General features: G+C 39.1%; 1 protein-coding gene across 1 annotated transcript in view; it reads left to right on the top strand.

Moving 5' to 3' along the window:
- Nucleotides 1–17,624, top strand: part of TWF2 (twinfilin actin binding protein 2) — a 63,755-nt gene that overhangs the window by 31,606 nt on the left and 14,525 nt on the right. The window contains exons 3-5 of the mRNA XM_026683548.2: nt 107–285; nt 2,279–2,374; nt 4,418–4,522. Of these exons, the coding sequence (XP_026539333.1) occupies nt 107–285; nt 2,279–2,374; nt 4,418–4,522 (380 nt within the window). The remainder of the gene's footprint in view (nt 1–106; nt 286–2,278; nt 2,375–4,417; nt 4,523–17,624) is intronic.

The raw sequence follows: 17,624 nt of genomic DNA, 5'->3' as shown, positions 1-17,624 counted from the left end.
CCATCCTAATTTTAAATAAAGATCAGAAGTGTAGTGATTATCAAGTGCAATGTCTCCTTTGCTTACTCACTAATTCTTTCTCCTCTCATCCTGCCTTGACTTCCAGAGCAGTTAGTGCTTGGAGCCTCCAAGGAATTATCTCGGCGCTGGGATAAGGACTACGATTCCTTTGTGCTTCCTCTGCTAGATGAACTGCAACCATGCTACATCCTTTACCGCCTGGATACCCAAAATGCACAGGGCTATGAGTGGCTTTTCATCTCCTGGTCACCTGACAACTCTCCTGTAAGCTTTCAACTTATTCCTATTGACAGAATGCAGGTGAAAAACATCCGGTTCCTGCTAGTTAGTTTAGATGGTAAGCTGAAGGATAAAAGGTATGCAAAGTGCTTTTCAGAAGCAATGAGGTTGCTCTACTTCCCTTTTCCAATCCAAAACCACCAATGGTTGCAGGTGCCTTCTATCTGTTTATAGTTTCTTCATTGCCAGCCAGAAACTTTCCAGGTGTTCATGATTCCCATAATCTCCAGTCAGCATAGAGTTTGACCATGGTAATCACCTATGCAAAGCTGCTTGGTTTAGAAGCAGTTGTTGCAAATGTGGAACAGGTATTTCTCATTCAGTGCAGGCTCCTTCAATCATAACTGAAGAGGCTTGGAGCTCAGTAGGTCACTGGGAACTTAGAACTTTCCCCAGATGTTTGAAGCAGATTGTTTCTGATGTGATGCAACTGTTTTCAACTTTGAAACAGGGCATTCTGAATTTGAAAACCATTCAGATGTGAGCTGTTTTACCCAATCTTACTAGCTGATTATGAAAATTAAACTCCCAACATCCCTAGAAGTCACTAAATCAATAAAGACTACATTATTTGTTTATTAAATTTCAAGGCCACCCAACTTCTAATCACTCTGGGTGCCTTCACAAAATTAAAAGAACAATTCCACAAAAACAATATCCATAAAACAATAACTGTTCAAACAATCCTTCTAGATCTGGGGTAAAGAGGCCATTGCAATCATCTTAACTTTCGGCCTGGGAGAAGAGCCAGTTTTTAGAGAAGAGTTGAAGACAAGCCAGTGGGGAAGACATGCCAGTCTTTGGAAGATGATTTTTCCCCAAAGGGAAATGCAGTGACAGAAAAGACCTGCTAGGTGACATTGATGGGACCTGAAACAAGCCAAGGCCACTGCATTGGTGAGCACAGCAAAGCAGATTTTGCAGGACTTTGCAGATTTTGTCAGTCTTGGGGAAAAAACCTCTAGTTGTATGAATTTCAGCTCAGAATTTTCAGCATGGCCATCATGTTTGGGGAATTCTAGGAGCTATTCAACACATCCAGAAGTTGGTTCCTCAAATACCGATAGCTAGGCTTTTTGCTTGAATTGCGTATGAAGGCAACTTGCAACCAGTGCAGCTTACATAACAGGAGTCCTATATTCCCATTATTGTCATGCTACCTTCTGGATCAGCAGCAGCTTCTGAATGATGTTCACATGCAGCCCTTTGTTTCACAAGTCTACAAAATGATGCTGTCCATCCAACAAATTGGATTACGTCTCTATGAGAAATAATGAAGTTTGCCCAGGTATGTTGCAGCATGTAACCAAGTTTCTCTAATCTCTGAATCAAGGAAAGAGCAGGCCTCATTAGTACTTGGAGAGAGATCACCAGGAAATCCCAAGGTTGCAGGTTAAACTGCCAAGAAAACTACATGGACCTTCCATGGAGTCATCAGGAGCTGACTTGAAGGCCTATTTACTTAATGAAATCGGAGTGAAAGAAAAATACTTCCCTTCCATTTATATTAGTATTCAGTCTTAAAGATGTACATGGACAAAATTGAGCACTACAAACCTTGTCACAAAGAGTTGTTAATGTTTAGTTTTTGTTATAATGGATTAAGCAATCTGTGATTATTCAAAAGCTACCATAGCTTTTGTCAGTCTTGGGGAAAAAACCTCTAGTTGCATGAATTTCAGCTCAGAATTTTCAGCATGGCCATCATGTTTGGGGAATTCTAGGAGCTATTCAACACATCCAGAAGGTGCTTCTGGGGAAGATGGAGCTAACAAATTCATTTTGATATAAATATTGGTTTGTAAAAGACCCTGTAATTCCAAACATGAAAGGTCCTTTCTGATGGGTTTCAGATAAATAATAATAAATAATCCTGCAACTTTTTTTTTAGTCACTGTGAACTGGACTTCTGGTAGTCAGCGGCCGTGAATGTCTTCTTATAGTTCATATTCTCTTCTCTTTCTCTCTGTGCAACAAGGTTAGACTCAAGATGCTCTACGCAGCAACCCGAGCAACGGTAAAGAAAGAGTTTGGAGGAGGACACATTAAGGATGAACTCTTTGGGACAGTAAAGGTATGGCGGTTGGTCATATCCACTGAGATCAGAACAATTAGAGTTACAACTGTTAAAGTTTGGAGTCCTGCTTCTAAAAGCCAGATTACAATTTATCATCTACTCATCTTGAAGTGCTTGCTTTAAGATTGCAGGGATTCTGACTGCATAGGGGAAAAAAAGAACTGAAGCTGTGTCTTCTGTTTTGCTATATGAAGGTTAAATAGAGGTTCTGTCTGATTCACCCTTGCAGTATATGCTCAGTTTGAACCCTGATAAAATGAGTGCAGGGATTTGATTTAAGACATTGACATAAGATAGGTAAAGATGTGCACAAGGTGGTCTGTTTGTGCCATAAGAGCAGAGGTGACCACTTCTATCCTGTGGAAGATTGCTTGTCTCTAGCCTGCTTTTCTTTTGTTCTTTCTCAGTTATTTTGTTTGTTTATAACATTCACTTCAGAGGAAGTCTGGTCCCAAAGTCTTCAGACTGCTTTGCTGACTATAATAATTCACTAAATTGGGAGGCAGAAATAAGAATGCATGCATTGCATTGAACATATGCCCTACTCTCTTTCCTCCAAATTGAAATACAGTCTTAATATGACACAAAGAAAGGGAGAGTTTCATATTGTGCATTAGCATAAGTCTGGCTGTTAACTAGCAGTTAATGATTATCTAAACGCTTTGTATTTTGTGTAAAATTTGACTAGCTAAACAGCAAAAATGCTTACAGACCTGGAATGTTTTTGAAAGTGCCAGAAGGGGGCAGTGTTGTACATAAAATGATATTAGATTATACAGTACTATAAATGAAATCTTCTGGATGACTCTCTGCAAAGCTCTATCATTCAGTATGATTTGTGAAATCCTAAAGCAGCTATCCAAGATCCACCATCTACTAGAATTGTTTTGTTATTGCTTATTTACTGAACTTAATAGGCCTCTGGATCACTGAAGTCTTCTTGGTGTAAAATCAAAGCGTTAAAACCCATAAAAAGAACTAAAACCAGTAAAATTAATAAAATGAACATTCAATCAACAGTGACAAGACATAAAGATGCATTCTGAGGACTTTTTTTATAAAAGCTAATAAATGTGTTGGACTGCTCATCTCTAAAGGGAATGCATTTCAACAATGTAGAGCAGCAATAGAGAAGGACATTAAAATTCATCTTTATAATATTTGTGTTACCACCAGTCAAGTCCCTTGACCCTTAAGGTGAACCTCTCAGGTACTCTCAGGAAGTATGGAGGAATAGCTTGAAAGTGATATTCTTTCAGATCTCTATTGCCATGGAGAATTTTAAAGTAATGACCAGCAATTTGTATTTAGTCCAGAAACAAGTTAGCACCAGTGCAGTGCAATAAACACAACTGTAATATGATTTCTTCACATTCTTCTGATAATCAATTTGGCCTCCCAGTTTTGGGTCAGCTGAAGCTTCAAATCTGGGCAGTGTCAAGGCCCAACCCTGAGTGGATAAAGGCAATCTTGAAGCAGCCGTAGGGAAATCACCTCAGATGACCTCAGCAAGTGGAGATTCGTTTAAGAAGATTGGTTGAGAAATGTGTCATGGCACATTGGCTGCTATAGAATGCAAGTCTAAGTGGTACCATGACTTACAATGACTTTCCTTCAGTGTTCCCCGGACTCCCTACTTTCATCTAATTTTTAAAAGATGCTTTAATTTTTAAAACTGAATGGGAAAACTAGTGTTACAGAGCGCCAACCTCAAGCATAATCTGTACTTCAGAGAAGGCCTCTTGGTCCTCGTAGAGCTCCCAAATGCCTTCTTACAAAGTAAAAATTATAGAGCTTCAGCTCAGTCTTTTTTTTTCTTTTTGGAGCTCTTCCCTACACTTTTTAAGTAAAAAGAAGAACTGAGATCAATGTTTTGCAAGGTTAGAGGAGGTTGTAAAGAACAACTTTGCCAGTTTGCATTGGTTGGCACTTTTGTGGCTAACCAAACCAATTAAGGCAGCCATTTTATGAATGTACCCTGTGTTCCACTTTGAAGCAGTTTCATGTTTTTCCCGCGGTTGCTTTTCTGTTGAACCACAGGAAGACATCTCACTCAGTGGCTACCAGAAGCATGTGTCTTCTTCCTCTGCTCCAGCTCCTCTGACCGCAGCCGAACAAGAGCTTCAGCAGATCCGCATCAATGAGGTAAGAAGAAAGTTCACTGTGCTATGGATTACGCTGTAATTCTTTCTTTCCGATTTTCCCTTGGCACTTTGTGTGTGAAAATGTTACTGTGTCATTGAAAAGTCAGGCATTTTATTCAGGTGCAATAAAAGGAATAAAAAGTTTGCTTTTGGAGGCTGTCAGATAGCCATAATAGTGTTCACATTTGGAAGGAAGAGCTGTGCCCTGCAGCTAGGAAGATGGGATGTTCAAGTTGCTTAAAAGGGAGAGAAAAGCTTCTGAAGTAGGGAGATGTGCTGGTTGATGCTCCCCATCTCTTTTCTCATCACTTTTCCTTCCGTGTTGCATTGGTTCTTGGTGGGGGGGGCGGGGGTGGATGGTTTCTTTGCTTTTCCACTATTCAGGGCATAGTTGTATGGAGGAAATGCTGAGGCTTGTGGCTATCATTCCCAAGATAGTTGCTATCCTGTAGGTGACCTGCAATACTTCAGCAGCCACGTTTTTCTTAATAATTGTGTTTTCATCGATTGATGGATTGATTTCAAGTACATCACCCAACTCAAATGACCCTGGTGGTTAGGAATAGGTAAAGCCTGTCTTCCCAGTTACAAAGTACCACTATCTTGAATCCTGGAGAAACCCAGGTTTACTCCAGAAATAATGGCTGGATGAATAATATTTGATCTGCCTACCATAAAGGAGAGACCATGCTCATATACCAATTTCCTGCTTTTCTCGGGCGGCATAGGTTGCATGCTATTGAACATTCAGCTGTTTATGTGGTTATTTATTTATTAGATATACATGCCACCTTTCTTCCAAGAGCACAAGTTAATTTCTAAAACCTTTACTTAAATCTGGCCCTAGTCACATAATAGTTATTCATTGGTTTGGAGGTTGTAATCCCACATTAAGAGGAGAAAGTTGAACTAATGCAGCTGTATGAAATCTGAATCAAAACATTCATGGTAAAAGGATAACACAGTTGTTAGGAATAACCATAGTTACCTAACGTTGTTTGGGTAAATAATATATAAACCATGATAGCAAAGTTTAAATGTGTTTTTTCACTTTAAACTCTAAATGATATAATTTGGGTGCGGTTGAGAAACTGCCATAAGAGGGAGCTAGATAACCTGGATTGCTACTGGATTGATGGTTGATTGTTCTGCGTGTTCCCTGTTGCTGACGACGAAGGAGGAAAGAGTTTTGAATGCTGCATATCTAATCCACTGTGAGAAGATATTTACTGGACTGATTTATGGATTGACATTGTAAGTTAACTGATTTTTTTTGACACTGGATTTTTGCAATTGAACAATCTCCGGACTGAACTGACTGAACACTAGTGAATGATATTTGGACTGTTTGACCCTGCTAAACTCTTAATGGAATAAACTACTCAACTAAGACAGTGTATCCGTTTTTACTGAGTGTAAAAACTAAAAAAAGCTTTCTCTCATATTCGCCTGACTGCTGTGCACATTCTGCTAGGGTATATCCCTAACACTGGTTATGGGCCCAGCCTGCACAGTCAGACTAACCAGGATACAACAGGCTTATATAAATTGAGAGTTAGTCTAGTTACACAATACTGTAAACCGACAGCTGTGTTTTATTAGTTTATTATAGTTTAATATCCAAAGAAAAATGGCACAAGTCAATTTACCAAGTTTGTCTCTAATATCCAAACTGGATGGAACAAACTATGTTTCATGGTCTATGAAATGCAGTCTACTTCTACAGAGAAGGTTTGTGGCGTATAATTCAAAACCCACCAGAGGTAGATGATTGGGATCCGGAAGATGAGAATGATGCCCAGAAAATAAATGAATATAAACTGAAAAATGAGCAAGCTCTCTGTATAATAGGACTGACACTCTGTGACCAGCAGCTTGTCCATATTCGTGGAGAAGAAACAGCTGCTAAGTGTTGGGAGAATTTAAAGAAGATTTATGTTCGAGACAGTGTAGGAGCACATATAAATCTTATACGGAGGCTGTTCAGAATACATCTTCAAAAGAATGGAGACATGTTGACTCATATAAACACTATGAAGAGAATTTTTCAGGAACTGCATGAAAAAGAACTTATCTTCACAGAACTGCATCAGGTTTATATAATTTTGTCTTCGTTAGATGAGAGCTATGACGACTATGTAACTTCACTGGAAGTACTGCCAAAAGATAACCTCACATTAACTGACATTACTGGCAGATTAATTGAAGAAGCCAGGAGAAGGCTTGAAAGGGATCAACTGAGAAGGGAACAACCACAAGAAGAGGAATTATCTTCAACAGCCTATACAATGTTTTAATTGTGGAGGAAAAGGACATTTGGCTAGATTTTGCAAAAAAGGAAAACGTCAGAATGCCAAAAAGCATCAAAAAGATGAAATTTTTTTTGAAATAGCCATGTATAGCAGCAAAATTGTAAATAATAATTTATGGGTTGTAGATAGTGGATCGTCATACTGCATAACAAAAGATAAGAAAAGATTTATTAAGATGTCAACGAGTTCACAACAGATATCATTAGCTAATGGCTGGAAAATGAAAGCAAAAGCTGAAGGTATTGCACATTGTTCGTGTATAAAAGAAAATGTTAAAATGTTGTATGTACCACAACTTAAGTTTAATTTGCTTTCAGTTAGAGTTTTGATTAAACTAGGTTATGTAGTTACCTTTAGGGGAGAAAACTGCATAATAGAAAAGGAAGGTAAAAAAGTGACTGCAACTTTAAAAGATGAATTGTATGTATTGAATGATAATCAATTAGAGGTGGCTAATACAGTGTATAATAACGTTAAACCTCATGACGAATGCATACATTTGCTACACAGACGTTTAGGGCATATAAATTTTAAAATGCTCAAGCAAACGGTTGAACTGTCTGAAGGTATAAAACTGAAGCCTTGCAGTAAGTATTTGCACTGCAATGCTTGCAGTCAAGAAAAGAGCAAGGTAATACCAGCAAATAGAATTAATGGATTTAAAACTAAAGAGCCTCTAGAGGTCGTATTTGCTGATATTATAGGTCCTAAAAAACCTAGTATGGGAGGTGCTCGTTATATATTAAGCATAATGGATCATTACTCAAGATATGGTTTCTGTTATTTAATGAAGAGTAAAACGGAAACATATCAGAATTTCTTTAATTGGTTGAAGTTTGCTGAAAGAAAAACTAAAAGAAAACTAGTAACTCTTGTAACTGATAATGGTATGGAATTTATAAATAAGAAATTCCAAAATAGACTGAAGATGGCAGGTGTTGAACATAAAAAGTCTGCACCATATAGGCCACAACATAATTCTTTTATAGAAAGACGAGGCCAAACAATACAAGCAATGGCTCGTACTATGTTGTCAGATTCAGGATTACCTGAAACTTTGTGGGGAGAAGCAATAATGTGTGGTAATCATATATTAAATAATGTTGTTAACACAACAACACGTGAATTACTATTCACACGGTGGCATGGTAGAAAACCTGACCTAAGCTACATGCACACATTTGGAGCACCAGCATGGGTGCACATTCCTACACAACTGAGACATAAGGGGCAGCATAGGGCTAAAAAGTTATTCTTTGTAGGTTATGAATCTAATCACAAATCATACAGATTCTGGGAAAAAGGTACATCTAGCGTTTACTGTAGTGCTAGTGCACAATTCCTTGAACATGTAGGATGGGAAAAACTGGAGCAAGATTCAAGTAAGGATATAATCATAGAAACCTATAGAAGATCAAAACAATATATCAGTAAGCAAAAGAGTACAATTAAAGAAGAAGTACAGGAAGAGCTCATAAAACCAGAACAGGAAAGAATAGATGAACAGGATGAGGTAGATAAACAGGAACAAGTAGTACATGAAAGTCCACCTGTAAGCCCTGTAATAGCTAGACGTTCAACACGTGAAACCAGACCACCTGACAGGTACCAAGCAAGTGTAGTTTGCCAAGTTAGTAAAGTTCCAACTACTGTTGAAGAACTTAGAATGTATCCTGCAAAGGATCAAGAAAATTGGCATAGAGCGATGGAGAAGGAACTAAATTCACTGAAACAAATGGAAGTTTATGAAAATGTTAAATTACCTCCAGGTAAAAAATCCATTGGCTGTAAATGGATATTTAAATTGAAAACAGGTAAATATGGAACTGTTACCCATAAGGCTAGGTTGGTAGCTCAAGGATTTAATCAAACTGCAAGTGATTATGACGAAGTATTTGCACCGAGTCTAAAAGCAACAACCTTGAGAGCAGCTTTAGTGTGGGCAGCTAAGAAGAACTATATCATAAATCACTTAGATGTAGAAACTGCCTATCTGCATGCACCATTGCAGCACACAATATACCTAAAGAAACCTGTAGGAATTAAGAACGATAAAACAAATAATGACTGTTGGAAGCTTAAAAAGAGTCTCTATGGATTAAAACAATCTGGTTACGAATGGAACCAATATATTGTTAAGGAGTTAACCAATATAGGGTTTAAAGCAGGTTTAGCTGATTCATGTTTATTTAAGAGAGAGACTAATGGAACAGTATCATTATTATTATTCACTGATGATATTGCCTTAATCACAAAAACTAATAATGAAGCTACTGAAATAATATCATTATTAGGTAAGAAGATAAAAATAAAGCAACTAGGAGAGATAAAGCAGTATCTAGGATTAACCATAAATAAAACCAAAAGTGGCTATAAGATATCTCAAGAGGATAAGATTTATCAATTACTAAAAACATACAAGATGGAACTTTGTAAGTCGGCTAAAACTCCAATGAGTCAAGAATTTAGCCACACTGATATTCAAAGTCCAAAGTTTGATAAAACTATCAATCGCTAATTGGTAGTCTATCGTACATTAGTAATTGGTCAAGGCCAGATATTGCGTATAGCGTTAATCAATTGGCACGATTCAACGCTGAACCTACTGAACGACACTGGCAAGCGACAAAGATATCTTAAGATATCTTAAAAGGACAATGCACTATGCATTGTATTTGGAGCCAAAAGATGATCTGATTTTAAGTGCATATGCTGATGCAAGTTTTGCAACAGACATAAACACTAGGAAATCAACTTCAGGTACGGCTATACTGTTAGGAAAGGCACTGATTGGTTGGAGGTCAATTAGACAGCAACACATAAGTATGTCCACAGTGGAAGCAGAATTTTCATGTCTATCTTTGTTGTGTACTGATTTGATTCTTTATAAACAATTGTTAATGGATATGGGAATAAATGTAAATGATTCCATTGTAGTATATGAGGACAATCAAGCAGCCATACAAATGGCTACAAATATTGCTGTGAAAACGAGAACTAAGCATACAGATCTTAGATATCTAAATGTAAGGCAATCTGTACAAAGTAATTTGATAAGACTGGAATATTGTATGTCTGAAGACAATATAGCTAATCAATTTACGAAGGCCCAAGGTTCAATCAAACACAAAGAAAGTTGTGATGATTATGGGTTAAGATTGTAAAGAGATGTATATATTTTTATGTTACCCAAAAGGGGAGTATGTTAGGAATAACCATAGTTACCTAACGTTGTTTGGGTAAATAATATATAAACCATGATAGCAAAGTTTAAATGTGTTTTTTCACTTTAAACTCTAAATGATATAATTTGGGTGCGGTTGAGAAACTGCCATAAGAGGGAGCTAGATAACCTGGATTGCTACTGGATTGATGGTTGATTGTTCTGCGTGTTCCCTGTTGCTGACGGCGAAGGAGGAAAGGGTTTTGAATGCTGCATATCTAATCCACTGTGAGAAGATATTTACTGGACTGATTTATGGATTGACATTGTAAGTTAACTGATTTTTTTTGACACTGGATTTTTGCAATTGAACAATCTCCGGACTGAACTGACTGAACACTAGTGAATGATATTTAGACTGTTTGACCCTGCTCAACTCTTAATGGAATAAACTACTCAACTAAGACAGTGTATCCATTTTTACTGAGTGTAAAAACTAAAAAAAGCTTTCTCTCATATTCGCCTGACTGCCTGACTGCTGTGCACATTCTGCTAGGGTATATCCCTAACAACAGTATTACAGCTAGTTCTCATTTAATGACCACTCATTCAGTGACTATTTAGAGTTAATGAGTGAGTGGTACTTACGACCAGTCCTCAAACATCCAGCCATCACAGCATCCCCATGGTTGCATGATCATAATCTGGATCCCTGGCACTTGATTCGCACTTACAATTCTGGCGTTGTTCCGCTGTTACATTGCCATTTCTTCACATTCTTGCAACACACACACACACACATACACACCGTCCCATTGTACTTGTGCCCAGTGGGAGAGAGTAACTTACTGGATCAACTCTTGCAACCTTTCCTACTGGCTTCCCCATTGACTTTGCTTTTGGAAAGCTGGCAGGGAAGGTTGCAAATGGGAATCGTGTGGCTGTGGGATGATGCGATCCCTCACGGGCTGTTCATGCAGCAGCCATCCCCAGTCCCATTGTACTTGTATCGCCCCCTCGCACTGTGCCTGGCCTGCCAGTTTGCTTGCAAGCTGCCTGCAATCCTCGCTTAACGGCAACAACCGCAAGTGCCAGGATTGCCATTGCTTTGTGTGGCGGTTACATAATCCTGTGCTTTACGACCACCTACTTAGTGACGGAAGTTCTGGTCCAATTACCATTGTTAACCAAGGGCTACTTGTAGTTCATATGGATTTGAAGATTCTGTATATACAAGGCACACCTGATAGCACTTTTCCAGTATTACACAATAAGAGAAATCTCATATAGTGTTCTTTTGCGTCATTTCCTGAATTAGTCTTTGAAGTATTATGTTTTATTTGTTTCCTTAATGTGATTTGTACATTGAGTTAAGTAATGTTTAACCTGCCGGGTCTTGACTGTAGGACTTTCATCTCCCTCTGGCACATGATTATCAAGTCAGAAGATGATTTAGTAGCCGGGGTGTGATTGCTGCTGGTGTGTTTCCATTTGCATTTATTGGCCCAAGCTCTCTGGGCCGTTTTCATCTCCTCTCGAAGCGGATGATGATGAAAGCAAGCAGAAAGAGATGTGTCTCAGTTGTTTGTGTGGCAAATTTCTAACCGTGGTAACAATTGACTGGAGTTATGTATCAGCTTTATATCCCGCCTCTTCCCCAGGAACCCATTGCGGTGTGGCATTCTTGCCTTCATTATATGTGGCTTTCCAGGAGATGCTGATCATATTGCCATAAAATTGGCGGAGCTTGTGAGCGCCCAGGAGACTCAAGATTTTGACTGAGGAATATGGACAGAGGTGGGACACAGTCCCCCAGATGTAAACCATAGAAATAAGATTTTAAAGGCACCGTGGCTATGTTGTCTTTGAGAGAAAGTGAAGGAGGTGGAAATTGAAGAAGGGCTTGTTGCCTGAAGTACAAAAGGCATCTGCCTGTTTAAATATAGAGACTGGAAATAACTGAGGTGGAATAGTAATATAAGGGAAAGCTAGGCGGTTGGGCAAAAAATACCTTTCTTTCAAGTCAAGCAACAGCATATTGACCAAATTATCCAAAGCAAAATCTCTTAAACTGAAATATAGCAGTGAAAGCAGCATGGTCTTGTCCTACCTGTAACAAGACTGAAAAGGATTTAAAAGTTGGTGGGGGTGCTACTTTGACTGGGGCCAGAGTGCGTCAGGGATGGATTTGAGCACTATTGTTTATGAATTCTCCAAATAATTCACTCCTGCCTCGTCCTTGTGGGTTGCTTGCCAAACCCTGCATTTGGAATGTTTGCACGAATTCGCATTGGAGATCAGCTGGAAAGCTAGAGTTATACATTAAGAAAGATACCAGCTTAGAGAGCAGTGTGCCTACTTCTGTTTGGGGAGAGGGAGTGCAAATCCTTTTTGGGCACTGGGCCTAAAAGCATATCTCTTTCACGTGTTTTTGTAATCTGAATCTGTTGAACTAGCCTGTACCAACTGTCAACCTAAATATTACTAGTGAGGGAGAACAAAGCGTCTTTATAGAGAGATCAGCCTTCCAACAGACCTGCACACATCAGGTGCAGCCAAATAGCCTATTCGGGCCCCCAACTGAGTGTGTGTAGCACTTCAGTTCTGCCTCCCTCCCCTCCCTTTCTTCAGCTTTCTTTAAATATGACAGGCCTGGAGCTTAGCTTCCCACCGCCACTTCTGCACGGCTGAGCAATTCTGACAGGTTGCGAAGAGAATCCCTTTCGGTTTATGGCTCCATTTCTGGGTCACCCCGCTTGTGATCTGGTGTCACTGGCGGCAGATGAGACATCCGTTTTATTTTAGAGAATGCTCAGAAAATTGATTTATCTCGCAGGAAGTCTGAATACACAGCCCAGATTTTTGCATTCCATCCGCACTTTTGATGTGTAGGAGTTGCCCTCAATTAGATCGGTATGAATTCACACACCACGTTAAAGTGATCGTCTGCTCTCTCAGATTTGGGCCTTTGGACCCAGGCATGGTTGGGTGTAAACCATGGATGTAGTGCAGTGCCGTTGTATACTTATGGATATGAAGAAGTCATACTTAAGTCTAGTTTTGAGGCACCCAACTTCCATTTCTCCTTGTTAGGGGCACTACTCTGAAGCAATTAAGAGTTGCCTTAGACAAGTTCTGGCAGTTTAGCTTAGTGCTTCCCACAGCTTTCTTAAGCCATCAGGAAAGATTTTTTTTGCTGACCTGAGAGCTAGGCCCAATCTTCTAGAGTTTGCAGCAGAAAGTCTTCCCTTGCTCCATTCCATTTCCTGGACTAATCCTATTGTTAACTAGGTCAAAACAGCCATTTCTCACAGAACTCACTCCAGATTAGATGGCCAATTAGGATTACACCTAGAGCCACAAGTACATTGTGCTGGCTACTCTAGATCAGGGGTGTCAAACCCTGAAGCATCACGTGACATATTGGGACTTTTTCCCCCTTCGCTAAACTGGACATGGATGTGGCTAGTGCGTGACACATACAGCCCCTGGGCCGGGAGTTTGACAGCCCTGCTCTAGATATATTTTTTAAGGGGCAAACTGTAAGATGGCTGTGCTGTTTGTTTTCCCACCCACAATGCGAGGAACCCCCTTGGACTGTTGTTTAGACTAGAGAGCAGCTGGGTCAACCAGCCAAAGGGCAAAGGCGATGCTTCTGCTTTGGAAAATGAATATGCAGGAGGGACTGGTGGGTCCATCTCAACTGGCAAAAACTGCTCCTCCAATATGACAAAAAGCAAGGTCCAAACTCACTTGAGACCACTCTGTTGGTAAGCTTATCACCTGAAGCTTGTTTTAAATTTGGTTTGATTGAAATGGCTTTCTGCCACTGCCTTGTGGGATAAAGTAGGTTGGGTAAGTGTTTCTATGGTGTGCTTCCTGACACTTTTTGCTCTTCTATTTCCTTGAGGGAAGCACAGTGATTAAATTATGTTATGTTTGTGGAATGTGTTGCCTTTGCCATTGATTTAATAGGTGCTAGCTTCATCAGACTTTCAGACTTCCTTAAGGGCCTTAGATATTTTCTTTTCTTTCTTTCTTTCTTTCTTTCTTTCTTTCTTTCTTTCTTTCTTTCTTTCTTTCTTTCTTTCTTTCTTTCTTTCTTTCTTTCTTTCTTTCTTTCTTTCTTTCTTTCTTTCTTTCTCTCTCGCTCTCTCTTTCTTTCTTTCTCCCATCCATCTATCTATCCTATCTATCTTTATTCAAATGTTTATTAAAGCCTCAAATACTCATGCTAAACTTGGACTTAGTTGAGCTGGATTGTGTCCAGGCATGGTAACAGTGTATTTAAAAGATTTGCCAGGTTTTCTGATTTCACAGAACAATGTAAGGAGCAGTTTCTAACTTTTTTTTTTTAAATAGCAACTACTCCATCAACTTTAAACTTTTTGAAGACAATCACATAAATTGGGAATAAACCTTATAAAATTCTAGTGATTTATTACTCTCAGCTGTAAGCATATTGCACTCATTACAGTTCATTTATCTGCAATAAGTTGCTCTTGGGAAAGAGAGAACATTTACCTAATGTGAAAAATGATTCAGTTAGGACTGCATTATTTCTTCTCATTCCCCGCAGATCACTTGCAATACCCTTATGGACTATACCATTGGTAATTAGAGAATGGATATCACTGCTTCACAGTTTAATATCTTTTTCCTCTTTTCTTTCCTCTACTTAAATTGTAGATTGCATCTGTGCAATAGAATTTGCTTTTCCAGAAGCCCTGATGGAGATTTTTTTTCCCCCTGGGTATGCAAATAAATGCCCAGAGGATTTTAGGAAGTCCTTGAAGCTCAATTGCTGGGCCATTGAATGTTTACAATTGCCTTGAAAATTCAAGGAGCTGATCTAAAAGGTTCTTTAGATAAATTGCTCAGGCCCTTGATGCACTCAGTTGGCATGTTAGGAATGCCAGCTGGATTGATGAGGTAGAATGCCTTGACTTTTACACTTAAATAAGGAACATTAGCAGATACAAATGATAATCACCTAGCTTTGAAACATAGGTTTTCCTGGAAGCCTGACCTGTTGGGAAGAATTGGATGTTGTGGAGAAAATCTCAAGCTTAATCCCAAACCCATTTATCAAGCTGTGCATTTCTGTAGAAGATAAGAGGGCTTGTTTCAAATGCATGCAAGTCAATGGGAAGTCAGAATTGAAGACAACTGCTTTACACTGGAGGATTGTTTGAGTGTGCCTTTTATAAATTGCACCTTTCAACCCAAAGAAAACTGAAAGGGTTGGGATTGTTGTTGCTGTTGTTGTTGTTGTTGTTTTTGCAATATTGTTTTCACATCTGCAGACTTTCCAGGACAAAGTTAGAAAGACCCTACTTATCTTTCCAAGCAGTGCAGCCTTTAAAATCAATGTTTCTGTATCCTTCATTGAAAATTTTGAAAGTGGAGCTGCTAAACTTCTGTTCACCATTTTGTGATGTTTTTGTTGTGTAGGTCAAAAGGAATTACAAGAAGTACAGTGGGGGGGGGGGGTCAAACTTGGGGCCCGCGGGCCGGATGCGTCACATGCTGGCCCCGTCCCCGCCCAGTTTAGGAAGGGGGGGAAGTCCCAATACATCATGTGACGACGCAAGCTTGACATCCCTGAAGTAGAGGAAACATAGGACACAGGATGACCACAAATGCAAACCCACATATATCCATTTGGAAATGATCCTACCTGGTTCAGTGGTCTTATTCTCAGATAAACAGGTATAGGATTGCAGCCTTAATACCATTGGCTCCACTGCAGAAAATGACTTATCAATTGGTGTAAGGTTGAGTTGCACATGGTTATTGTATGCTGCCTGTATGAAATACCTGAAGGCCTTATTGTGCTTCAACAGTTTTTGTCGCTGCCTCAGCCTATTTTTTTTTTTTAAATGAATGATCCTTCTAACATTCAGAAATAGGGATAAAGTGCACAGTAGGGATAAAAGCACAAGGTGCTTTTCACCTTCACCTTGTATTTGAGGAAATGCATCTCGGAATAAATGTTTTCAAATAACAACCTATTTGAAAACAACGTGAGCATATATGCTTATGATCAATTACTGTTCTATCAGAAGAATTTTAAAATCTGGCAACGCATTTCCAGACCACGAAAGAAATATCATTGGGACCTGACCCTGTCTGATTTAGGAGTGTAGTCCTTGCTGCAATGCACAGATCCTTGAGAAGTTGCCCGCTTCTGCCCTCGAAGCAGAGCTGCTCGCTCAGAGTTGCCATGACGTCAGCTCCAAAAAGGGCAGGAGGCATTCTCCATTTTGATTATCCAATATTGTAATTGCGTTATTTATGCATCGGTGTGTGTGTGTGCACATGCATGTGTGCACATTTGCTTGATCATTGCATTGCATCTTGTTCTTTAAACTGCTCTTGACAGCATAGCTGAAGAGAAGTATGCACATGAATGACATTAAAATGAATTGCCACACTAGATATGTAATTGTCTAAGGATCTTCATCTTTTACTATTTCAATTTGTGGTTTGGCAAAGTGCTATTAGTTTGATAAGCACCTTGGCAGTAGAGTATGGATTGAAATAATACTTTATATCTTTGGCCCTAGATCATCTTTGCTCTTCAATCAGCTATAGTAACCCTGGTGGACAATCAATCTTTCGTTAAATTGAAACATGACTGTTATTTCCTTTTATATGTTTTATTTCTCCTTTCACAGCATACCTGGCTATAGCACTGAAGCCTTATATCTATGGTTTTTCATTTGTCCTATCTGGAAATTATAGTTGTTGTCTTAGGAAAAGCCAGCCTCTTTAACCAGTGTCAAAATGTCATATAGGGTTGCACCGTGTTTGAAAGTTGAAGATGTCATAGTTTATTTCTGAGTCATGTGAGAGAGGGAACAAAGAGGAATTTACTCCTATGGAAGTTTGTTAATCCAAGTTTAGAACATCGCATCTTGAACCCTGTCCGCTGGCTACTTGTCTTTGAAAGTAAAATCAATGTAGTGCAATCACTTGAATACTTATGCAAATCTCACCTAATCTTCATGTTATTAAATGAATTTTTTTAGAAGGCCATAATTAAAACAAGAAACTATATTACAATTATGGCAGAAACACTGTTTTCTGAATCATTTAGAGAGCTCAAAACCCCAGGTCTTAATTATCACTAGGTTGGTTAACCTTTGTATGGCTCAATTACATTGTTTGTCTGTTTGAGTAGTAAAGAATTGCGGGAGGCTTTCCATAATGCGGGAGCCTTCTATTCTGTCATTGTTTTGAGTTTGAGGTGTTGTTGTTTTTTAAGTGAAATAGTTTTGCTAAGCCACAATAGCCTTGACAATAACACCTTTAACCTGTTTGTTAATGTAAAAGTAGTGAAAAACTATCCCTCTGTTTCTGGCAGTTTTGCTGCTTTTGTTTCAATGAAAAGAACTTGAAAGGTTCTGGGAATACAAAAACAAAATTCAAGAGCTGCACATGACTGTGGCACCCAGACTGTCCACCCTTTGTATATCAGAGGATTTTGGCACTCTCTATATTGTGGATACTTCTGGAGGAAGTCTGTGGTTATGTTTGTTTTGCATGTGCTCCAAGGATTTTCGGTCACAGCTCTCTGGCACTGATGAAGGGGGGCTTCCTCCAAAGTTACTTGGGTGTATTTT

Source organism: Notechis scutatus, chromosome 2 (genome assembly GCF_049901735.1).
Source record: "Notechis scutatus isolate UNSWTSFEM ecotype Mainland chromosome 2, rNotScu1.2, whole genome shotgun sequence".
Classification (NCBI taxonomy): domain Eukaryota; kingdom Metazoa; phylum Chordata; class Lepidosauria; order Squamata; family Elapidae; genus Notechis; species Notechis scutatus.
This window is presented reverse-complemented; position numbering and strand designations above follow the sequence as displayed.